Source organism: Antennarius striatus, chromosome 5 (genome assembly GCF_040054535.1).
Source record: "Antennarius striatus isolate MH-2024 chromosome 5, ASM4005453v1, whole genome shotgun sequence".
NCBI classification, from domain to species: Eukaryota; Metazoa; Chordata; class Actinopteri; order Lophiiformes; family Antennariidae; genus Antennarius; species Antennarius striatus.
In genome coordinates this window covers 25,327,790-25,351,710 of record NC_090780.1, presented here as the reverse complement: position 1 = coordinate 25,351,710, position 23,921 = coordinate 25,327,790, and the positions used below count along the sequence as shown (strand labels likewise).

Here is a 23,921-nt window from a genome sequence, read left to right as displayed (position 1 = left end):
CCAGACTCACACTCATCGTGTGTGTGGGTGTGTGTGTGTGTGGGTGTGTGTGTGTGTGTGTGTGTGTGTGTGTGTGTGTGTGTGTGTTTCTGACCAATCCTTTCATTCCGTTGGACACCGAGGGACACCAGGATGATGAGTTCGGATCGTTTCTTCAGGCGGAGGTGAAACGCTGCTACGTCCTGAGAGCTGCTGCTTGTTTGTTTGTTTGTTTGTTTGTTCTGTTCTTCTTTTTGTTTTTTGTTTTGTTTTTCTTTGTTGTTGTTTTGTTCTTCCTCTTTTTGTTTTCCTCTTCTTCGCTGTATTTCTACTCTTCATCATCCGTCAAAAAAGAGACACGTCTCTCCGACCGTCACCGTGGGACCTCAAACCGACGTTAAGCTGACGGCTGGGCGGCGGCAGGAGGCTCCGCCCCCTTCACTCCTCCCCTCTTGAGACTTTCTCTTTGGACCGAATGTGGGGGGGGGCACAACTGAGACTTCATGAGGCTCCCTCCTCCCTACACACACACACACACACACACACACACACACCCCAGTCCAGGGTACTCGTGTGACATGAATGTTTGACTCATTGAAGAAAATAAAAGTCGTGACCCAAATTGATTTCGCACCTTAACGAACGACGGACCCCCCCAGGACAAACAGGATGATTGTGTGAACGTGTACAGATATAGAACCTATAAACACTGAATTTATCGCATGATGTTTGTTTATCGGGTCGATCGGAGGCTGCCGCTCATCGTGGGGTGGGGGTCCCGGTCCCCCCCCCCCCCAAACCAGACGCTGCGTTCTTCTTGTTTTTGTAAAGAGCGTTTGTTCTTCTGTTGGGTTTTATTTTTACACAGATCATAGTAGTAACTATTTCAATTGTTCCCCTGCAAAAAGGTTTAAGAAGCAAGAGATGTAATGCATTTTGATAATAAAAGAATCACGATGGTAATGTATTTTGGAAACTACCATTGTGACGTGTCATTGGAAGAGTCGCCTGTGTTTTAAATCGAGGTTCACGCTGAAAGGATTCCAGGATACGAGGGGTTAAAAGTTGGAGGAAATCAATCGTCAGGTTTTTGGTTTAAGGTCAGCGTCTAAAGTAACGAAAGTTAAAGATGAAAAGTAAAGACTCGTGAGCTCGCAAATTTAAATAAAAACACCAAAATAAGGAAACCAGGAATCTCCATGGACTATAATGTTTGCAGATGACATTGTGATCTGCAGTGAGAGCAGGGAACAGGTGGAGGAGAAGCTAGAGAGGTGGAGGTTTGTCCTGGAAAGGAGAGGAATGAAGGTTAGCCGCAGTAAGACAGAGTACATGTGTGTGAATGAGAGGGACCCAAGTGGAAGAGTGAGGTTACAGGGAGAAGAGATCAAGAAGGTGGAGGATTTGAAGTACTTAGGGTCAACAGTCCAGAGCAATGGAGAGTGTGGAAAAGAGGTGAAGAAACGTGTCCAGGCAGGATGGAACGGGTGGAGGAAAGTGTCAGATGTGATGTGTGATAGAAGAGTTTCAGCTAAAATGAAAGGAAAGGTGTACAAAACTGTGGTGAGACCAGCGATGTTGTTTGGTCTAGAGACAGTGTCCCTGAGGAAAAGACAGGAGACAGAGCTGGAGGTAGCAGAGATGAAGATGCTGAGGTTCTCTCTGGGAGTGACCAGGAAGGATAGGATCAGGAATGAGTACATCAGAGGGACAGCACATGTTAGAGGTTCTGGAGATAAAGTCAGAGAGGCCAGACTGAGATGGTTTGGACATGTCCAGAGGAGAGATAGTGAATATATTGGTAGAAGGATGCTGAGTTCTGAACTACCAGGCAGGAGGCCTAGAGGAAGACCAAAGAGGAGGTTTATGGATGTAGTGAAAGAGGACATGAAGGTAGTTGGTGTGAGAGAAGAGGATGAGAAGACAGGGTTAGATGGAGGACACTGATTGGCTGTGGAGACCCCTGAAGGGAAAAGCCGAAAGGAAAAGTTCTGATTAAACAGCTGCAGTACCGCCTTTTGGCCACCAGGGGGCAGCATTGACCCGCAGGTAAATGAATCCAAACGAGAAGACATTTAAAACTGTAACGTGATGACGTAACATGCTGCTGAGTTCCACAAAGGAACGAATAAAAATCCCCAGGATGGACTCGTCTCCATGCCGACGGAAACATTCCTGGAGCTTCATAGCTAACAAGAACACACGAGCTACGTCTTAACCAACGAGAACGAGATCCGGTCTCACTGATGTCGTATCCATCCGCCAACACGTGTTAAAGAACGAGATCCGGTATCCGGTGACTTAGTATTCCGACCGTATAAAGATATACGTCACATAGAAAGTGTTAGCCTCTTTGCTAACAGAGGAGCTAGAGTCACTTTACATAGATCTGTCTTAAAAAGAAGAAACGTAAAAATGAATCGGCAATAATCACAAACTGTTAATCGATTTATTAAAGTTTCTGGTTAAAACAACGGCAGTAACAAACTGCCGCCGTGTCGGAATCTCCAGCGACGATCCTGCACAAACAAACAAACATCACAGCATCGGATGACCAGAGATAAAATAAAGTCAAACATTTACAGAGACGTCGATGTTAGAGTTCAGCTTCCTGTTTTTCCGTTAGCCTGACGCGTCGCTCCTTCCTTCTCGTTTTTGGTTTCGTCTTGGCTCTCCTTCGTCATCGTTTGAAATGAGTTGTGCTGCTAAAGACCAGGAAGTCGACCCACCTGAGGCCCCGTGTTCCAACCCATAATAATCCAGTGAAAACAAGTGGAAGCCGAGCGGGGCGCCCTGAGGGACGCCTGGATATCAAACGGAGTCTGAACCCTGGTTTAGCGCAACATGCAGGGCGTGTTCGGCCGTGGCCGATGGACCGAACCGACCCGATCGGAACCGGAACAGAAACGGGTTTTGGGAGGCTGAGATGACAGCTGATCAAAAAACACAAGGTCACAGGACAAGTTTTTCATGGCTGGACGACGGAACAGGATTTACCACAACTTATGGGAAACGTGTTTGGAATCACAAAAATGGTAGAAAGAGTCTCTTTTTTTTTACCCTGTTGCTATGGAAACGTTTACATACATGTTTTCATTCCTGGGATACAAAGAGAGCTGAAAACGTCTGGAAAAGAAAAAACTGTACAAAATCTATTTCATCTTGTTTTCTTCTTTTAGCACCTGTGGGCTTTTAGATGTGCACCTCATCCTGGATATCCCTTCATCACTTTGTAACCTGTGTTATAACCTGTGTTATAACCCATTATTCCAGAGTTTGATGATGCTGATGTCAGCTGTCTTCCCAGGATGGATTTGAGTTTCCTCTTTGGTCCGTAACCTGAAGAGTTCGGAGAGGAGGAAGGAAAGGAGGAAGGAAAGGAAAGGAAAGGAAAGGAAAGGAAAGGAGGAGGAGGGAAGAGGATGTTGACTCTCAGTGGAACCGCTGGACTCCGAATCTTAAATCCCTGGTGTCCTGGATTTCAATCTGGAGGAGGAGCAAACAGAGGAGAGGCGGAGTCATGACAGGCGTAGTAACACGCTAGCAGATAAAAAGACTTGTTTAGATGGAGTCCTGGTGAGAGGAGGTGACATAGAGTGGGTAACAGTGGACGTGACTTAGAGGAGGTGACATAGAGTGGGTAACAGTGGATGTGACTTAGAGGAGGTGACATAGAGCGGGTAACAGTGGACGTGACTTAGAGGAGGTGACATAGAGTGGGTAACAGTGGACGTGACTTAGAGGAGGTGACATAGAGCAGGTAACACAGGGGAAGTGACAGAGGTGGCATAGAGGAGGTGACATAAAGGAGGTCTACAGATGTTTCTGAAATGACTATCAACAAAGTCACAATGAGGTCATAACGAGGTCATAGTGATGTCATAACCCACTTAAGCATGCACCAATCAGATTTACCATCCTGATCAATCAGAACGACCCCAGTGAGGGGGCCACTCTGGGTAAGCGTTCTGATTGGTGGATTATAAGGTGGTTTATTAGCATGCAGAACCAGCACGTCACGTCATGCAGACAGAAAAGGGAAGCTGATTGGTCTTACTCCGTCCAATCGCAGCGAGGAACCGAGATGGAGCTGCAGGAAGGAATCAGTTGAAAGATAAACGTCACGGTTTATTTCTTATAACATCCATAGAGATAAATCAGTATATAAGGAAATATGAACGAGATCTGATGAGACGTTACTCAAACAGTTAGCTTTGAGGCTAACAGCAGCTTTTGTCTGTTATCATCCGTTGCTAACAGCTAACAGCTAACCGTTGTTTTCCTCCACTGGCGCGTCTAACTCTCTATTCTCCTGCTCACACCTGCTAACATCACGTTTGTGTTTGCAGGGCTTTTATTTTTTAAACCCTCTTGGCTCATAATTACCCCCCACCCCCAGCCTCCTCTCGCCCCCCCACCACATCCTCTCCTTGATGCTGATGTGGACACACAGGAGCGCTGGAGGGTCTGGAACATCCAGCGCTCCTCACTGAAAGGCCTTCCTCGACCCGACGTCTCCTCCTCCTCTGGGGGGGCACTCTGCTGGGGGGTGGGGGGGGGGTCTATGACATGCTGCCACCTTTTGTTTTCTTGCTCTTCTGCGCATTGGTGGACACCACCCCTGATGAAGCAGCTTCTGAGACCCCATCACTTGAGTTAGCATCTCCAGGCTACATTAGCTGTCTTCATCTCTATTGGTTGAGTTGCATTGTGGGTAAATTAAGTGCCAGGTTGTTTGTTTGTTTTTTGTAAAATATGCAGATCAGCACATAGACGCTGGAGCAGCTGCTGCATTGAGGTGTGTCAGGTGGTCATGTGACCGTTCAGGTACAACCATCAGAACAATGACGGGTGAACTCACTCTGGAGGCAGCGAAGTCTGAGAGACAGAAAGAAGAGGAGCAATGTTTACAGATCCACACAAACAACAACAAACAAACAAAACCCAGTTTACTGGGTGTTTCCTGTCTGTTTCCTGTCTGTTTCCTGTCTGTTTCCTGCCTGTTTCCTGGATATTTCCTGCGTGTTTCCTGTGTTTTGTCTGTGGTTTCTTCATCAGCCACATCCAATAATAGAAACCATAGAAACACCACATGAAGACACACTTTTTACCCACAATTCTTCCCGCCGCTCCTCACCTTTGTTGTCGGCCTTCACCTCTTCCTGCAGGAAGTCGCTCTGCCGGTTTCCGAGCACGAAGGCGAGGAAGGCGAGGATGAGGGCGTTGAGGATGCCGATGATGGCCAGGATGTAGGCCCAGCGCACCGAGCAGCCCCCCAGGGCGTAGCGCCCCGTGTCCTCCCCACACATGTCCCGCACCACCTCCGCGTCCCAGCCGTTGGGGAAGATCCCGCAGCCGAGCACCAGGCACACGGCTGGGGGGCACAGGGTCGTGTTAGTGCAGGCATGGGGGGCAGGGGGGGGTCACGGGCGGAGTCTTTAAATTAAACATTTAAAGTTGTGGTTCATTCGTCTCGTGTGTGTGTGTGTGTGTGTGTGTGTGTGTGTGTGTGTGTGTGTGTGTGTGTGTGTGTGTGTGTGTGTGTGTGTGTGTGTGTGTGTGTAGCGTCCAGCTGAGGCCAGGCTGGCCTGAACAGATGGGTCCCTGAACGCCTCATTGACTGGACTGATGGCATGGACTCAGCTGTGGCATCGTCCCACACACACACACACACACACACACACACACACACACACACACACACACACACACACACACACACACACACACACACACACACACACACACACACACACACACTTGCTTCCTGCACGAGGAGCGTGCGTCTGCGTCTGTTTCGTCCCCGGACGGAACTCTGTTCTGCGTTCCCAAGGAACGTTCCCATAATCACTAGAGCAACAAATTAAGATCCATCCGCCGCAGAAACTAGTCCCCAAATGTTTCAGGGCTCCTAAGTCTGCTTGTGGTTCTCTGGCAGAGACCAAACAGGATGAAATCAATCAATTATAAAAGCATTGATTTAATATCAATAACCCCCCCACAGTCTTAATTGGCCTGGTTTTAAGGGTTTCTTGTTTCGTCTGACCTGTTGGATCATTAATAGCTCAGGTGTTCATGATGACGTCATGGCTGTGAATAAATCCATTCCCTCCCCCACACAGAACCACGGAGTCCTCAAACGCACCGCCGACCCCAGGTGCCTTGTGGGTAGGAGGAATCTGGCCGTCAATACCTCCCCCAGATAATGTCAGCCCTTCCACACCGATGCACAATGAGCCCCCCCACCCCCCTCCATCCCCTTATCCTCACACAACTGCCCCCCCCCCCCCCATAAATAGATTCATATTAACTAAATACAATTAAATACACTCATTAACAAAGTCCAGTACATAAATGGTTAAAAGCCTCCGTTCTGGCGGCTCATCAAACGCGTTTCCACGCAGCCTCGTTCCGTCACGCATGAATGGACGCGACGCGCGCGGGGACGCGTCGCTGGAGCGCGCGTGCGGATCACGCATCATGCGGGATAATCTGGGAGGCAGATCTGGCAACACGAATAGAAGCCGCGATGCGTGACGCGACACGGCCGGAGGCGCCTCATTAGCATAAAAACACGCGCGTAATCATCCACGTGACCAGAGGAAATAACGATTAATTTTAAGAATAATATAATAGTAATATAATATAATATAATATAATATAATATAATATAATAATAATTTAAAATAATAACAATAATAATAATAATAATAATAATAATAATAATAATAATAATAATAATAATAATAATAATAACAATAATAATAATAATAATAATAATAATAATAACAATAATAATAACAATAATAAACTCATCCTTACCGCAGAGCAGCTGCATCCACGCACACGTCTTGTACACCGTGGCCGTGTTGCAGAAGAAGAAAAGCGCGAAGCACCCGATGCAGATGAGGATAAGGAGCGTGGACACCCCCACGAAGAAGGCGGCCGCCTTGAAGGCTCCGGACGGGATGGAGCCGAAGTCCGTCACGCTGCCGTGACACGACAGCTCCCGGCTGGAGCTCCCGTCGCCCACGCAGTGGTGGAACAAGCCGAAGTGTCCTGCGTGGGGGGAGCGGAGGCTGTCCCCCACCCAGTAGGGCTGCGTGAAGACCACCACGCTGATGATGGACAGGCAGATGGTGAAGATGGCCCACAGGACCCCCACGGCGCGGGGGTTGCGCATGGAGGCGTCATGGTAGGCTTCCTGCGGAGGCAGCATTGTCTGGGTTCACACCCCCGACACACACACACTCACACACTCACACACACACACACACACACACACCCTCCCGCGGATCAATCAGTCTGACTGGAGGAGCGCGTGGAGCCGACAGCCGCTCACCATCGTCTTCCTCCTCCTCTTCATCAGCTCTGCGCTGCGTCGGGTTTCCCCGAGATGATGAAGAGGAGTCCACCCACACACACACACACACACACACACACACACACACACACACACACACACACACACACACACACACACACACACACACACACACACACACAGCGTCAGTGACGCCGATCCACGCGTACAGCTGAACTTGTGATGCGTAAAAGCAGCACGGATCCTGTTCTTGTGACGCATTTGGCCGCTTTGTGGCGTCACAGCCTCACGATTCATATAACAAATACTCATATGTATATTTGTTATATACTGTATATATACACAATAACCCCTCGCGCATTCGCGCATCAACACACGCGACTTCACCTCATCCTGGATTGTTGGTACCTTTCGAAGTCCAGTTTATTTAAACTCAGCTGTCACGTGACTGACGTGATTAAAAATAAGGGATTTTTGAAATAAAGCCAGAGTATATTGAATGTAATTAATAAAAATTATATTTTGCGATTTCAGGGTCAAAGCTTTGTTATAAAAGTAAATACAGTAAAAATATTACTGGAATAAAATCATAAATTATGAAGCACATTTTTTAATTTAATAATTAATTTTAAAGAATTAATTGATTGAATTAATTTTTTTTTACTTCTTTCACTCTTCTGTTCGGTTTGTTCTCATTTAAACGTGTAATATTTGCTTTGCGCCTCACTCGAGCGTCATTTATTAATAAGTTACCGATCAGCTGACCAATCAGAACCGGCCATCGCTCCGACCAACAACACGTCATCGAAGGGGGAGGTGACTGGTCACGTGGTCTCACGCACTTCCTGTTTACCGTCCGTTCCACCGTCAGACCCGCACGTCGATTGCGACACGTCCCTCCGCTCTTGCTGCGTTAATTACTGGACGACATGACCGGGACTCGAACCTGGTAGCCGCAGCGCGGAGCGTCGCGTCGCTCCGACCCGTTTGGATCCACCTCCGCGGCCGCGGAGCAGAAATGACGACGTGACATTGAGGAAACGTGAGTAGGCCGCAAACGGATCCTGGGGATTTCCTGACGTCAGCTACCCGGAGGCGAGCAGGTGCCGTCCCTTTCAGGTGAACCAGAAGCACCGGTGATGCGGAGGACTACAGAGACCTGAAACTGTTTAAAATGACTAAACGAGGAGTTTGAGTTACCAGAAACCAGCAGACTTCACCCGGAGAGCCGGACTAGCCTCTTAGCCGGTCGTGCTAACGCCGCTAGCAGCAGCTGCCGGCGGGGCTGGCGACAGCCGTGAGCCCGGAGACCGTCGCAGCTACCGTTGCCCTGAATTCAAGGAGACTCCCCGGCTCCGGGCCCCTCAAGCGGGCAGTCAGGAGGAAGCTGACTGGGAAGGGATGGCCTGGTCGGTCTTCCCGTCACAAAGGACCCGGTTCTGCGGTTTTTGAAGGAGGTCTAGTCCGACTGGAGCCCACCACCGGGGGTCGAGGCGCGATGATGGCCGCCTCCTCCCCGTCCGCGGCCGGCGGCTTCACGGCCGCCGGTCCGCCGGTGAGGAAGGGCGAGGAGATCGTGGATTTGATAGATTTGTTTTCCAAGATGCAGTACAGAGCGAAGGAGGTCACCCCCCGGGTAAGATGGTCTCCTTCTAGGGCTGTTTGTGTGAACGTGGGGCCGAACTTCATTGGAAAACCAGCGGATTAAACTTTAACTTATTCCCCATTAAAACAACTTAATTCCAGGGAGAAATAAATGACTTTTTAAGAAACCTTAGGAACCGGTGAAGAGTTCGGCTGTGAAAATATATTAATAAAACACACTTCTCCTTTATTTATGTCCGAAAAACCTCTTTGAATGCATTTAAATGTGATTTGAATTAATAGAATTTCAAATTAAGAGTCTTGACACATTTTTTGTAGTAAAACAAGGAAATACATTTTTATTTGAAGTGTGTTGTTATTTATGAGTGTAACTGATGAACTAACTTCGCTAAGTAAGTATTAAATGTCAGTTACTTTAGCCACCGTGTTCAAAGGCATATATTGATCTGATTAATCAATACGTGATTGTGATTGGTACCATCAGTCTATCAGTGTAATGAATGGGTCGTCAAACTGCTTGTATTATCATAATCTCCATATGAGTCCTATCCTAGACATCTTTGACCTACAACAGGCATAATCCCGTGGCCAGAACTGACCGCGTCTAGGTCATGTTCCCTTTATACAAATGGAACCCCGTCCAGGTTTGACTGTGCTTTTAAAACGTTCTGTGTCTGCACAGGTGAGAATCCTGTCCTAGACATCTTTGTCCTACAACAGACATAATCCTGTGGCCAGAACCGACCACGTCTAGTTTGTACAAACAGAGCCACATCCAGGTTCGACTGTGCTTTTAAAACATTCTGCGTCTCCACAGGTGGAAGCCATTGAGAAGCGTTGTCTGGAGTTATTCTCCAGGGATTATAAATACAGCATCATCCACAACCCTGGTGGAGAAGTTTGTGGCCACTACCCCCGGCAGATCGTTTTCCTGGAGTATGAATCCACGGATACGGAGAAAGAAAGGTGCGTCTCCACGTCTCCGTACGTCCACCCAGCGTGTTTCCAAATCCAAAGTCTGTTTGCTTATCAGTGACGCAGGAAGCAAAGGTCGGCGGGGTCGAGTGACTGCGCTGTCACGTGACCTCACAAGTTAAAAAAACACGCAGTGATTCAGTGAATCCACAACTCGAACTCCTGATCAGCGAAGGGGAACTCGATCCCGCCTCGGTGCCGGGATGGAAAAATGTTGTTTATCAAAGGGGATTTTAATAAACCTGTAAATCCTTATAAAAACACCTTTATTTCATTGTTCGTCCTGTCGTTTACCAAGAAACCCAGATGTTTTTTGTCATTTCACACCTTCAGCTGGTTGAATATTATTCTGCATCCAGTCACTCCAGACGTTTTGTTGTTTTCCACCTCAAAACATTTCAAGACTTTTCTGGAAACACTAAAACACGTTCATTCAAAGTCTCGGTTACAAAAACTTTTTAGTTGGGTGTTTTCCATGACACGTTCAGGGGCCGTTTGAAATCCCACTCTCATGGATTTAACTCTTTAACAACCAGTGTTCTGTTGGTCCAGAAGCTAACGTACGAGTCACATGACTTAGTGCTTATTCAGGGGCGTTGGTGGTGTCGTTGGAGGCTAACTGACCTTAACTGTTAACTCTGTGTGTGTGTGTGTGTGTGTGTGTGTGTGTGTGTGTGTGTGTGTGTGTGTGTGTGTGTGTGTGTAGGTTTGAGAGCGCCGTACACATCAGTAAGCTGCAGGACCTGGTGAACCGGAGCAAACTGGCTCGCTGCCGGGGGCGCTTCGTCTGCCCCGTCATCCTCTACAAGGGCAAGGTGGTGCTGCTGCTCAGCCTGTTGTTTGTTTGTTTGTTTGTTTGTTTGTTTGTTTGTTTGTTTGTTTGTTTGAACGTGTTTCCTCTCCGTCTGCAGCATATCTGCCGCTCGTCCACTCTGGCGGGGTGGGGGGAACTCTACGGACGCACCGGCTACAACTACATCTTCTCAGGTACGAAGCGTTCGCCTTCCTGACGGCGCCGACAGCCACACCTGGATGTATTTAATGCATTGTTACCACGGCGACATGCTGTCAACGATCCACTTTCTGAACATCTAATTATTCCGTGTACCAGCTGAGGTGACTGGTGTGTCTCTTCTGGGCTGGTGCACCAGTTTAAACCAGTTTGAAACCAGTTTAGCGTCATGGAAACCGACTGAACATGCTTCTGTAAACAGGTGGGGGTGAGAGCGTGCTTATTAGCGGTAGCCTGGGGGGAGCCAGCTAACACAGCATCACAACCTTATGGACTAGTGGGTGGTACCCAGCTAACGCTAATGCTAACACAAACGCCGTCACAACCAGGAAGCGTTAGCCAACAATTAAATTACGCTATTTGTTTTTGTTTTTCTGGCTGTCGTGTGAGTTTGACCTCAGCCTAACGACACCCATCCGGCGCCGGCGCCTGGCCTGGAGGCTCCAGCCGTGGCCGTGGTAACGCACGTCTAATTCTGGGGGGGTTTCTCTCTTCCAGGGGGGAGCGACGACACGTGGGCGGAGCCCGAGGCGGTGCCAGAGGACGACAACGGCGTCGGGTAAACGAACGCCTCGTAGGGTCATCAGGCGCTGAGGAAGACCGTCAGCTAAAGTCTTCCTCCTCTTCTTCCTGCCCCCCCCCCACAGGAACGGGGAGTCCCAGCTCTTCGATAAGGTCAGAGGTCACGACATCAAGCTGCTGCGCTACCTGTCAGTGCGCTACATCTGTGACCTGATGGTGGAGAACAAGAAGGTGAAGTTCGGCCTCAAGTAAGAAGAAACTCCAGAATCACGATGTAGGGGTGTGGTGATGATGAAGGCTCACATCCTCCTCCTCTTCCTCCTCCACCTCCTCCTCTTCCTCCTCCACCTCCTCCTCCTCCTCTCCGCAGCGTCACCTCTTCTGAAAAAGTAGACAAGGCTCAACGCTACGCAGACTTCACGCTGCTCTCCGTGCCTTACCCAGGTACCCCACTGACACGCCCCTAAACCACTGACACGCCCCATAACCACTGACACGCCCCATAACCACTGACACGCCCCATAACCACTGACACGCCCCTAAACCACTGACACGCCCCATAACCACTGACACGCCCCTAAACCACTGACACGCCCCATAACCACTGACACGCCCCATAACCACTGACACGCCCCATAACCACTGACACGCCCCTAAACCACTGACACGCCCCTAAACCACTGACACGCCCCATAACCACCAACACGCCCCTAAACCACTGACACGCCCCAAAACCACTGACACGCCCCTAAACCACTGACACGCCCTTGACCCTGCGTGACCTCTGGGTCGTGACCCCGTTTCTCCTCCTTCAGGGTGTGAGTTCTTTAAGGACTACCGGGACAGGGACTACACGGCTGAGGGTCTGGTCTTCAACTGGAACCAGGTCAGTTCTGGGTCTGTTCTGCTGGGGGGGTTGTGGGCAGCGTTCCATTCCGTTAATGACCCCCCGTCTCCTCTCAGGACTACGTGGACGCTCCGCTGACGATCCCCGTCTGCTTCACCCAGAACCTGGACATCGACTGGACTCAGTACCAGGTGACCCCCCTCTCTCCACCCAATCTGTGGTGCGTTCCTGCCCCCTGGTGTCCATCCAGGGGAGCGCTGCTGATTGACCATCACACCAGGAACAGGAAGCCCCACAACTTTATTTAGAACCTGGAACTACTGAAGAAATCTGGGTTTTTACTGTGTACTAATGTGTGTGTGTGTGTGTGTGTGTGTGTGTGTGTGTGTGTGTGTGTGTGTGTGTGTGTGTTGCAGTCGTGGGACTTGGTGATGCAGACCCAGAACTACCTGAAGCTGTTGCTCCACATCATCAACAGTGACGGTCGGTGCTGCATTCAGGGACCTAGAATAGGATGGGAATTAGAGGAATTCCTTGTTTTATTGCTGGTTCATGTATAAAATGTAACGTCTGAGTCTGGTTTGGCGGAGCGGACCTCAGAACCCTTCGTTGCGTGTCGTTACAGACGAGAGCGGTCTCCTGGTCCACTGCATCTCGGGCTGGGACCGAACGCCTCTGTTCGTGTCCCTCCTCAGGCTCTCTCTGTGGGCAGTAAGTTCCTCCTCCTCTTCTTCTTCTGTGGTCTTTTCGTCTCCGCACGACGTCGACGCAGCGGCGGCTCGCTCGGCCCCTCTGACGTTCATTAGCGCCGGCGGTGGTCCCAGGCTGCACCCGTCTGCCGCGGCCCCGGACCCCCCGTCTAACTCACTTAGCCTTTCATACGTTCTTTAATTAGCTTCGACTCCAGACGCCGCCGTTATGAAAAATACAACCGGCTTCATGAATATGTTATGTCAGGCTACATAATGTGTGTTCCTCCTGAGGCCCCGCCCACTCGTGTGAACGTGGTCTTCAAACAGAATCAGGAAGTGGTTTGACTCTTATGTCGTGTATTTGACTCTTATGTCGTGTATGGTTGACTCTTTATGTCGTGTATTTGACTCTTATGTCGTGTATGTTTGACTCTTATGTCGTGTGTGTTTGACTCTTATGTCATGTATGTTTGACTCTTATGTCGTGTGTGTTTGACTCTTATGTCGTGTGTGTTTGACTCTTATGTCGTGTGTGCTTCACAGGATGGGGCGGCACACGCTAGCCTGGAGCCGGCTCAGATCCTCTACCTGACCATCGCTTACGACTGGTTCCTCTTCGGGTAAAAATGATCGTCACCATCATAATTTTATGACTTTGCGTCGAGCTGTTAGCGGCCCAGCGTTAGCGGCATTAATAGTTTAGCGGCGCATTAGCGACACGTTAGCGGCATGAATAGTTTAGCGGCGCGTTAGCGGCGTCTCAGCGCCATCTGGTCTGAGAGACACTGTTGGTGTGTGATGCATAAATGAAACGTCTGGTTAATGAAGACCTCCTCTTCCTCCTCCTCCTCCTCTTCCTCTTCCTCCTCCTCCTCCTCCTCCTCTCTTGGGGTTCTTCTTTCACAATTACAGTGAGATTCTCATAAAAAGCCACTTCAATGCCAACCGGCCCGTGTAATTATACATCAGCAGCTCGCCAGGCACTCAGGACGCTCAGGAGAGGCGTGTGTGTGTGTGTGTGTGTGTGTGTGTGTGTGTGTGTGTGTGTGTGTGTGTGTCACGTCTGAAGTGTGTTGCCAAAAAAGTTGAATTCAAAAAGAAAAACTCACGGTTTCACATTTTCACGACTGATCTAAAACAGGAAGTTGACAGAACTTAACTCTATTACGTTTAGTAGCTAATGCTAAAGCTAATGATGATGATGATGATGATGATGGTAGATAATAACGGCTCTTCATCTCTTCCTGTTTCCAGTCACATGCTGCCAGATCGACTCTCCAAAGGGGAGGAGGTGAGTCTGACTGACGTTTGTTTGTTTGTTTGTTTGTTTGTTTGTTTGTTTTGGAGGTCGTTGTTTCCTCTGATCAAAATGTTTTGTCTTTTTTCCAGATTTTCTTTTTTTGCTTCAATTTTTTGAAGCACATCGTCTCAGAGAAGTTCTCTGCTGTAAAGAAACTAAGGTCTGTTCATCCGACTGTCATCCGTCCTCTCATCCGACTGTCATCCGTCCTCTCATCCGACTGTCATCCGTCCTCTCATCCACTTCTTTAACTCCAGTCTTTTGTCTTTCTGTGATCTTTATTTCCTTCATTCTTTATTCTGGTTTGTTTTGGTTTACTCTGAACAAACCAGAACAAACCAGATTAAACCAGATCGAACCAGAACAAACCAGATTAAACCAGATTAAACCAGAACAAACCAGATCGAACCAGAACGAACCGGTTCTGGTCGGGTCGGGTCTCCGTCTCATTTCCTTCTCGTTCTCCCCCCAGGAGGAAGAACTCCCACTTCAGAGAAGGTGAATTCACGGTGGACGACTTCTGCCAGTTGAGTAAGTCCGTCTGATCGATCGTGTTCTCCTGGTGATCATTGATTATTGATGGACCGTCTGATGACATCACTGACAGGCTGAACTAGACGATAGATTTGAACTACAGATGAAATCAGCCTTCAGTGAGCAGAAAACTCCAGTATTTGTGGAACGTCAATGAACCAATCAGACGAGAGCGATTTAAATCAGTTCCACACAGACTGTCCCTGATTGGCTGGCTGGTGAACGTGGGCGGGGCTTAAACCGACTGATCTGCTGTGTAGAATCCAGGGACCGCGGCAGCGTGACGAGTCTGAGCAGCGAGTTCTCCCTCATCACGGAGGAGGTGGGCGGAGCCTCCAGCCTCACCTGCGACGCCGTCGACCTGTTCTCCAGCCAGCCCCTGGCAGCCAGCTGGTCGGTGGTGTGATTCTCTTATCGATACGTCGATCACGTTTGATCGGTTTGGTTCTGATTGATCGTGGAATCGCTCCTCTTCCTCCTCTTCTTCCTCGCAGGAGAAAAGGCCCCGCCTCCTCGCCTCCGATGGTCATGTGGAATAAACAGACCGCCGTGGAAGAGCACCTCCCCCATCCACTCAACGAGGGCCGGTCCTCCAGCTCCTCCTCCTCCAACCAATCAGAACACGGCCCCTCCCGCACAGGCAGCAGCCCATTGGCCGTCCCCGGAAGACGGTGAGACGTTCGCACGCCGTCTTTAATTTTTTATGCATTTACACATCTGCGGTTTCTGAGTCATGTGACCTAAGCTGCTCGCTATCGTCCCGTCACCCCCCAGGTTGGCGGCGGAGTACGCTCGGTCCGGCTCCTCCCTCTCCACGGAATACGGGAGCTGGCAGATCGTCTCTGGCTGCGGGAGCATACACGACCACGCCCACTTCCCTCCACCGCCGGGCTCCGCCTCCGCCGCCTCGTCCGCCGTCAACGACTCCCCCCTGCCCTTCAGCTTCCAGGACGAGGGGCCCATCGGACGAACGTAAGTGGCACCGGGCGACACGCTGAGAAACGTCTGGAGGTTGTTTGTGTGGGGAAAGTTCTCCAGCGACCAGCAGGGGGCGCTCTAGTTTCTGATTTATCCGTCATCCAGATTCACTCGCACTCGTAAATTAAATACAGTAATTCCCGCACTATAAAGCGCACTGGATTATAAAACGCACTAAAATACATAAAATAAAATACACTGTATAAAATATACAGTATGAAATAAATATAATAAATATAAAATTAATAACATATAAAATAATTATAAAATATAATATATAATAGATATATATAATTATAATGTATTAATAAATAGATATAATAAATATATCTGAATATAATATAAAATAAATAATAACAATATACAATTATAATATATAATAATATACAGTATGTATATATATATATATAATGTATTATATAATAAATATAGATATAATAAATATAAAATTAACGATAAAATACACTAGATTATAAGGTGCACAATTGGTTTTTGAGAAAATTAAAGGCTTTTAGTTGCGCCTTGTGTGGAAAATACTGTCAATCCAGAGTAATTCGGAGGGATTGGTGGGATGAAGATGAGGGGATGAGTTCTGTGTCGGTTCGTTCAGAACGCCGTTGAACCCAAACCGCCTGCGTCATCCTCTTCTCTGGTGGCTTTGATGTCTATCTTCTCATCCTCCCTCCTCTCCAGGTGTCCCTTCCCCTCCGAGCGCCAAGCCCGTCTGGAGGCGGTGCGGGAAGTCTTCCTGGCGGCCTACAGTTCCACGGTGGGGCTCAAGTCCACGGCGCCCAGCCCCTCCGGCGCCATCTCCGGCCTGCTGGAGCAGTTCGCCCGTGGGGTGGGCCTCCGGGGCACCAACGCCATCGTTTGAAACCCGCTCAATGTGACTTCCTGCTTCCATCCACAGTTGATTGATCGTGTCTGGACTCTAGAATAAAGTGCCAAACATCTCTGTTGAATCAGAGGTGGAGGACGATTTCTGTTCCCGACTCGTTTTCAGAGCTTGAATTGAGTTTTTTGTCTATTTTGTCGTCTTTGACCTTCCTCCAAACTTCCGTGTCGACTTCATCCGTCACGTTCAAGCCGCAGCATCAAAAGAAGGGATAACGAAACGCTAATGGCTGGTCCGTGTCTGTTGGGGAAATTCTTCCTGTTTGTGTTCTTCCGTCTTCGGTTTCTAATTATTGGAATGGTCCCGTTTAGAGGAAGGGGAATCGTTTGTTCGTCTCTTATTTTCGTGTCTCTGCTGAACTGATCCAAGCAGAAGACAGTTTGTTTTCTATCTGACGATGAGATAAAAATCCACACTTAATATGTTCTGACAGAACTGGTACCGAGTCTCTGTTCAGTTTTAATTTGGTGCAGTAGATTATAGTAAAATAAAATCTAATCAGATTTAGAGCTCACGGCTTTGATGTCTAGATGTTAGAAAGATAACGCTGATTTTTAAAGTCCTTTTCTTATTGAACGAGTCGTTGAAAGAGACGGTTCCTGTCCAACAAGTTTTATCGTAGGAATAACCAAATACCGAAACCCTAAAAGGCCCGATTCGACAAACGTTTGAACGCAGTTTGTAAACAAACTGTCCGACCAGCGTTGAACCGAGCGACGGTAACCCGCCAGGAGGGGAAGATGGCCTCAAAAAAGAATCCAAACCGTTTGTTAGAAAACCGTCAAACCACACGTGATTTATTTCTTCTTCATCAAGTTACGTTTGATGATACCGACCGTCACACGTTTGAAAATCATCCAAATCACGTGATTCTGTCTCCAGTAGCGCCGACACGGTAGCACAAGAAGCACTGAGCTTTGCGTTAGCCGATCTCTGAACCGAATGCCTTCTTTCTCCGAGATCCGTGTGATCCCTGCCGGAGCGGAGATCTTCACGCCGACGGACGTTTTTTGCCTGGGCTGCATTCACACCTCAACGTCATTTTGTGAAAAGATTTCTGCTAAAAACTAGCTTGTTGCTGTTGCCAAACTGTTTTTGACGGCTGCTGTACCTCAGGACCTTTTGTTGTGCCTTTTTATCTTCAGTAACGTCGGATCGGACCGACCGCGTCCGGCCCGGTTTCAGGTGTTTTTCTGTTCCTTCAATGGTTTTACGAGCTCGGGGTGTTTTCAGCTGAATCTTAATGAGTTTTGACTGTGGAGCATTAGCAACATTAGCTTTACAATAAAGCTTTTTTTGGCCCCTTGGTTGCAGCATTGTAAGTCTGTTTAGTACATTAATGTCATCGGGTGCTCACGGTTTTATTATTTAATAGTTTTATTTAGGTTTACAATTTTTGTTTTTGGTGTAAAAAAAAAACTTCAGTAGCAGATTTTAGCGGAATATTGTCCATGTGTTCATTAAGCTAATGCTGAGTCATGTTTGACCTCCGTTAGCATTAAGATCCATATCAAACAGCAAGCTAGCCAAAAACTAACGTCCCAAAAGCTAATTCGTTATAAAAATAAATGTGGTTTATAAAGTGTTCTGGTTTCATTTTCAGTATGTTTAAACATTTAGTCGTTTTTTTTTTCAGGTTGAATTTAAGCTAGCTGTTTCCACCTCCTGTTTTGGTTTATGCTAATTTAAGCTGCTAATTTTATCTCAAAAGTTTTGAATAAATGCATTTCTCATGAGGTTAAACAGTTTTCAACTCTTTTTGAATTGATTTCTGGTCATTTTCAGAGAAAGCGCCAGTTAGCATAAAGACTGAGCTAGAAACAGCGAAAGGACGACAACCTCAAAAGCTAATTAATTAGCATGTTGTATTTTGTTTAAGACCTACAGAAACATCTTTTTGATGTTTCCTTGTTTTTTTTTGGGTTTTTTTTTTTACATTTCATTTTCAAAATGTTTCAAAGTGGATTTTTCTGATTGGATGTCTAAGCTAGCTGTTTCTGCCGCGTTGTGGTTTACGCTAGTTTAAGTTGACGTCTCAAGAATTTAAATAAGTACATTTTTTTTAAAAACGAACAATTTGTTCTTTTTTCTGGTAAAACTTGTTTTTTTTTCTGCTAAATAAAGTCAATGTTTAGTTTAGAGTTTCACTGATTAGCGGAAATAGCTAACTTTCAAACACACTTGCCTCAAATGCTATTGAATTAGCATGTAGCTTCAGAAACAGTTCACGTGTTGGTTCCGGTCTGACTTTAAACAGACGTGTGGTTGAGTCCTTTTGTTTTAAATCGAACATGAAAAGGGTAGAAATTGTTTTTTTTTTAGCATCTCACACTTTTGCACAGTTCTCAAATTATTCAACTGTTCTTTTAATGGGCAGAACTTTTTTTTTTTTTTTTTTTTTTTTTGCATGTCAAAGAGATTTTTATTTCAAGCTATTTGAAGCCATGTAATTCCTCTTCCCCGTGTCCGCCACGCAGTCGGGATTTGTTCATATCATTTGATCGTTTTTGAATTCTTCCTCCTGTCTGTTGTGTTTGAGCAGTCGATCACGACTAAAGCAGTTTTGTCATTTTCAAATTGTCGGAATTCGTCATTGTTAGAAAACTTTGTTTGCAAATTCCGATGTCTTTTCTTTTCGTTTCATGACATCCTTTTGTTTATTTCAGCTGCAGCGTCTGATGGTTTGAAGGAAAAAAAAAAATTAGTCACGTCAGAATCTCTTTAGAATCTGCTGCCCTTTATTTTGCCTGATTTCTTTGTTCAGTCGACGACATCGAAAGCTGAACCCAGCGCAAGATTATTGTGAATAAATGTTTAAAAACATCTTTTTAGAAACTCTTTTGTGTTCTATTTGACGTTCTTTAACAATCCCAGTGGTTTATTCCTCCTATATATATGAACTATTTACATCCTCTTCGTCTCGCTGCGGAACGGATTCCCTAATAATAATAATAATAATGACAATGCGAACTTTTAATGCTAATAAGATTTCTCCACAGGAGTTTTTTACCTCGACTTTGAACTTTGGATAAAAGAAAATTAAAATTGCGTTAGACAGAATTCTCTCTTTGTCCTTTTAAGTCTGGAGCTAATATTCCCGGCGCTCAGGGGGGCTGAACACTTCAGTCTCTCCGTGTTTTCATGAATTATTCAGTCATAAATATTTATCCTGTTAATGACTTGATTGTGACGCTTTAAAGCATCTCTCCTTCATCTTTTATCTCTCCTCATCTTTCCTTTTTTTTTCCTCCGATGCTCCGTTTTCTCTATTTTCCTCTTATTGATTTGTTTTCTCCTTCCTGTCATCTTTTCATTTACTTCTTTTCAGACTCGGTTTCTCTTTCAACAAGACAAATATTTACTCCGGCACCAAATTGAGGACATGAATTCAATATTTTACAAATATTTTACAAATACAATTAATTCAACTTGCGAACAAAACCATGAAGTAACGCCGATGGGTTTTATTCCCTCTGTATTGGCTCACAGGTGCCGGTTCGCGTAAAATAAAGTTTTGGAGTAAAAACCCAGTTAAATCTTCGTGTTTATTATTTGTCGTGTGATTCTCCCCCCCCACCCCCACAACCTGTAACGGACGTGTTTTAAACCCCGGAAACGAGGAAATGGCACACAAACCCACGTGGTTCCTCCACTCTGATCCGCGCCAGGTGTGAAGTAGAACCCGGAACCGTCTCGGTGTGACGTATGAGCCCCCCCCCATCCCAAATAAAGTTCCCCAATTTACTGCTGTGGGACCTCTCCTGACCGTGTTTCTCCTCTTGCGCCTTTTACGCACGGACCCCCCCCCCACTCCCACGGCTTGAGGAGGTCTCTGCCTCCACCTGCCGATGGATGGAGAGAAGCGAGGAGGAGGAGGAGCGGAGCTTCTCTCTCTCTCTCTGCCCCCCCCCCCACCATGTGAGTGGACGCCTCATCCTCAGGTATGCCTCCTCACCCTCAGCTGCGCTCCAGCGACATCCACATCCACGGGAACCGCTCCGCCCGCCGCGCGTCTCCCCCCACGGACGCATCCGGAGCCTCAGCCTGAGACGGAGGACGTGGAGGACCCGGTGAGGCTTTCCTGGAGCAGAGGACAACCCGGAGCCATGGCGACCATCGGGGATTTCGACCCACTCAACTCCACGGTACCCGCGACCAAGATAGAAATCACCGTTTCCTGCAGGTAAGCGCCGTGGGGGTGTCCCACGGGGGGGTTTATCCGTCCCGTTCCTGTCATCCACTGATATTCCTGCGAACAGTTTCGTGGCGTTTCCCACTTCCACCCAGACTTTTCCTGCTGGTTTTTAATCACTAGGATGAGGCTCGAACACGCGTGGACCAACTCTTCATTTCTTTATTTCTTTTATTTCTTTTATTTCTTTTATTTTTATTATTTTTATTTTTTTGCCTAAGGAGGAATTTGCCTGTACTGTGGGTGTAGAAGTGCGTGGGGGATTTATTCTGAGTGCCGTGGAGAGCTCCGGAGAGCGCAACTCTCAGATCACACGAATGCGTGGATTTTCTGAGCTGAGATCGTTTATTCTGAAGTGGGAGAGAGAATAAAATCAGCCCGGCTTCAGCTTTAATCTGAAACACGCGATGCGGATTATTGATGAATGAATCAGACGCGACTCGAGTGGGAAAAGCGGGTTTTTAAATGCGCTCACGGGTCACGTGACGCGTCGTGGACGCGCGTTAAAGGTGTGGAAATCAAAAGTGGGTGATCGTGGGAGGGGCTGATGGATGACCGCTGGTGGATGTTGGTCGATGGTTGGATGAACTTTAACGCTCCATAATGAGACTTCATTCATGTTAAGTTTATGAAGGGCTGGTGCCCCCCCCCCCTCCACCCCACCCCCAATCTGGGCCAATCAAAGACCTGGGTGAAGGTCAGCTGACTGGTCCTGGATCTGATTGGTCGCTGCAACCGTCAGGGTTCGACGACCAACGTAAGCGAAAGTGAAGTTTTTACGCGTCCTTCAGCTAAAGGTTCTCCGGCCCCCTCCCGACTCTGAATTGCGAGTATATACGTGAGCGGTTGTTTGGCTTCGCTGGCGACTCGTCCGGGGTGCACCCTGTCACCCTGTCATCTCCCTGGAGCTCTGCAGCGTTTGAATGTCTTTACTTTTTGCTGCCGGTGGCCAAAAAACGAACTTCATGCATTCCGATGAGATTTTTTTTGCTTCGTTTTGTTTCGGAGCCAAAGACAAAAACGTTTGCTGTGATTCCGGGTCGGAGGTCGGCGGACAGGCCCCTGGCAGCAGGACGGAATCTCTAATGCGTTTTCCTCTGAGGAAAACATTTCCATGTCCCGGGTCACGTCGCTACGCTAACGCAGCCCCAAGCCGCCGTTGGTGACGAGCTGTTTCCGGCCCCTCGGCGTCCCGGGGCCCGTCCAGTCTGGCGGGGGGGGGTCATTTCCGTTACCTGACACTGACAGAATGAGGTTGGCTCGTTTCACTGAGCCTCTGTCTGGACTTCAAATTTAATTCTACTTGAAACGCTCAATGTCTTCTGGGATTTCTCACCTTTACAGGAAGTCCTCAAGATATGAACATCCGACTTACATTCATAGATACAAACAACTGCACGCCGACATGTTACGCTAAGCAGAGTAACATCAACACCCCATAGATTCAGATTTCACGTGTCATGTTAACATGACTCAGCAGATCTGTTCGCTCTGATGTCACTTCCTGTGGTCTTCCGGTCTTTCCTGTTGGCGTCATCTGCAGTGTTTCCTCCTTCTTTTCTCCACGTCTCCACGACTTACGAATAATTCAACTTACGAACAACCTCAAGGAACCAATTGTGTTCACTGGTTGAGGACTTCCTGTTTTCCATCTGATGCAACGAGGTTTTAGATTTTTAAAATCTTTCATACCAGGAACGCTTGTTTCGTAAGCCCAAGTGGGCGTGGTCTCGCATGGGGGGGGGGGTCAGACTCCATCCCAATTTCACAGATCAGCTCATAAACGGCCCGTTTTTAACCAAACTGCTTATTGAACAAACACCCGCTAATCCTGCCGGCTCCAATTCACGAGGTTCGACTCTCTAATTGGTCGCCTGATGTCGGGGTTGGGGGAGGGGGTGTTCCGTCCGATCAAACGTTCGATTTGCATCACACGCTGCGAGCGTACCGTCCCGTAGGCGCGGGTTGATTTTGCCGAGCCGACGTGGAGTTCTGATGAAGATGATTGGACGTGACGGGCGTCACCTGCCGACGCCGTCTGGTAGCGACAGACACAATCTTGATCTCTGATCCGAGTTGCTTCACCGTCAGCGTTCAGATAAACGCAGCTTCCTTCACCATCATCTTCTCTCATCTTCTGACACTCTGGACGTCTCAAGTTTTCCTTGTCTCGTTATCGCTTGAACATCTCAGCATCCTGAGGCATCCGGAGATGTTTTTCTGCTTGTACTCACCTTTAAGATTCTTGTTTTGTAATACGAGGAAGATTCCCCTGATGGGATATAAATCAGTCCGTCTGTTCGCTCTTGACGCCCTGGTTGATCCGCTCCCTCCTCTTTTCATTAAGGGATTCGTCCTCAAGCAGCTCCAACGTGGTGTCGTAGCTCGAAGCCATTACTGCTGGTAATGATGTGGATCGCTTTCCCCATTCAGGCCCCGATGATTCACGCCGAGGGATGGAAATGACACAATCCGAAAGGGAAATGAGAGGCGGGAGGATTCATGTTCCTGCACAGATTGAGTGTTTTAATGCGGGCCGGCCGCTTCCAACCACTCACATCTACTTTGATGAGAGAAGAAGAGGAGAATGACTTAACTCAAGATCTCATTCTATCACGCAAAAATACCCAAAATGTACCACAGACTTTATATATTATATAAAGTAAAAATACAATCTACTGTAAATTCCGAACTTTTGAGCGAACCCGTATATAAGCCGCGCGCGTTGAGGTGTAACATGACATTTTAATTACCGTTTTTTTCCCGTAACATGGTAGTAAAACATGTCCAACTTCTCGATATCAATCCATTGAAGAGACGCTAACGCTAACGTGGCTTTCGTGTTCTGTTGCCTATTGGGATAAGATAGGATGGCGGCAGTAAACGATTATTAGATGCTCGATTTAATCAATTTAGAAAAGAAAATTAGAAATTAATTTCATTCAAGCAGTGTTTTTTTTTTTTTGAGCAGATGATAAAATTTCCAGAGACAAAGAGTTACGATGATAATATACATAATGATCCTCCATTATGTTCACGTCTGACGGAGCCGTGACTCATAACAGA

At 47.4% G+C, this 23,921-nt stretch overlaps 3 protein-coding genes across 8 annotated transcripts in view; 2 read left to right on the top strand and 1 right to left on the bottom strand.

Moving 5' to 3' along the window:
- Positions 1-2,414: 2,414 nt before the first annotated feature.
- On the bottom strand, positions 2,415-7,338 carry lhfpl4a (LHFPL tetraspan subfamily member 4a). 6 transcript variants are annotated; one of them, XR_011035495.1, is made up of 5 exons: positions 6,802-7,338; positions 5,117-5,353; positions 4,841-4,857; positions 3,895-4,069; positions 2,415-3,465 (listed from the first exon to the last, which is right to left on the bottom strand). XR_011035495.1 is itself a non-coding variant. In XM_068316411.1 (5 exons), the coding sequence occupies exons 1-5, from the start codon at positions 7,196-7,198 to the stop codon at positions 3,412-3,414; spliced, it is 738 nt and encodes a 245-aa protein (XP_068172512.1). In that variant the 5' UTR covers positions 7,199-7,338; the 3' UTR covers positions 2,415-3,411. The 6 variants fall into 6 exon arrangements, 3 of the variants coding, with proteins under 3 accessions (XP_068172512.1, XP_068172513.1, XP_068172511.1); XM_068316411.1 differs by having other exon boundaries at positions 4,037-4,069; XR_011035493.1 differs by having other exon boundaries at positions 3,882-4,857.
- A 794-nt stretch (positions 7,339-8,132) lies between these two features.
- On the top strand, positions 8,133-19,486 carry mtmr14 (myotubularin related protein 14). Its single transcript, XM_068314737.1, has 19 exons — positions 8,133-8,939; positions 9,726-9,874; positions 10,590-10,698; positions 10,795-10,870; positions 11,394-11,454; positions 11,543-11,665; positions 11,788-11,861; positions 12,233-12,303; positions 12,381-12,455; positions 12,681-12,747; positions 12,890-12,975; positions 13,500-13,576; positions 14,211-14,247; positions 14,346-14,416; positions 14,729-14,787; positions 15,051-15,183; positions 15,285-15,461; positions 15,565-15,762; positions 16,462-19,486. The coding sequence occupies exons 1-19, from the start codon at positions 8,802-8,804 to the stop codon at positions 16,640-16,642; spliced, it is 1,962 nt and encodes a 653-aa protein (XP_068170838.1). The 5' UTR covers positions 8,133-8,801; the 3' UTR covers positions 16,643-19,486.
- Positions 19,487-20,634: 1,148 nt separating this feature from the next.
- LOC137594880 (copine-9-like) overlaps positions 20,635-23,921 on the top strand; it is a 65,465-nt gene continuing 62,178 nt past the window's right edge. The window contains exon 1 of the mRNA XM_068314473.1: positions 20,635-20,846. Coding sequence (XP_068170574.1) covers positions 20,770-20,846 — 77 coding nt within the window. The 5' untranslated portion in view covers positions 20,635-20,769. The remainder of the gene's footprint in view (positions 20,847-23,921) is intronic.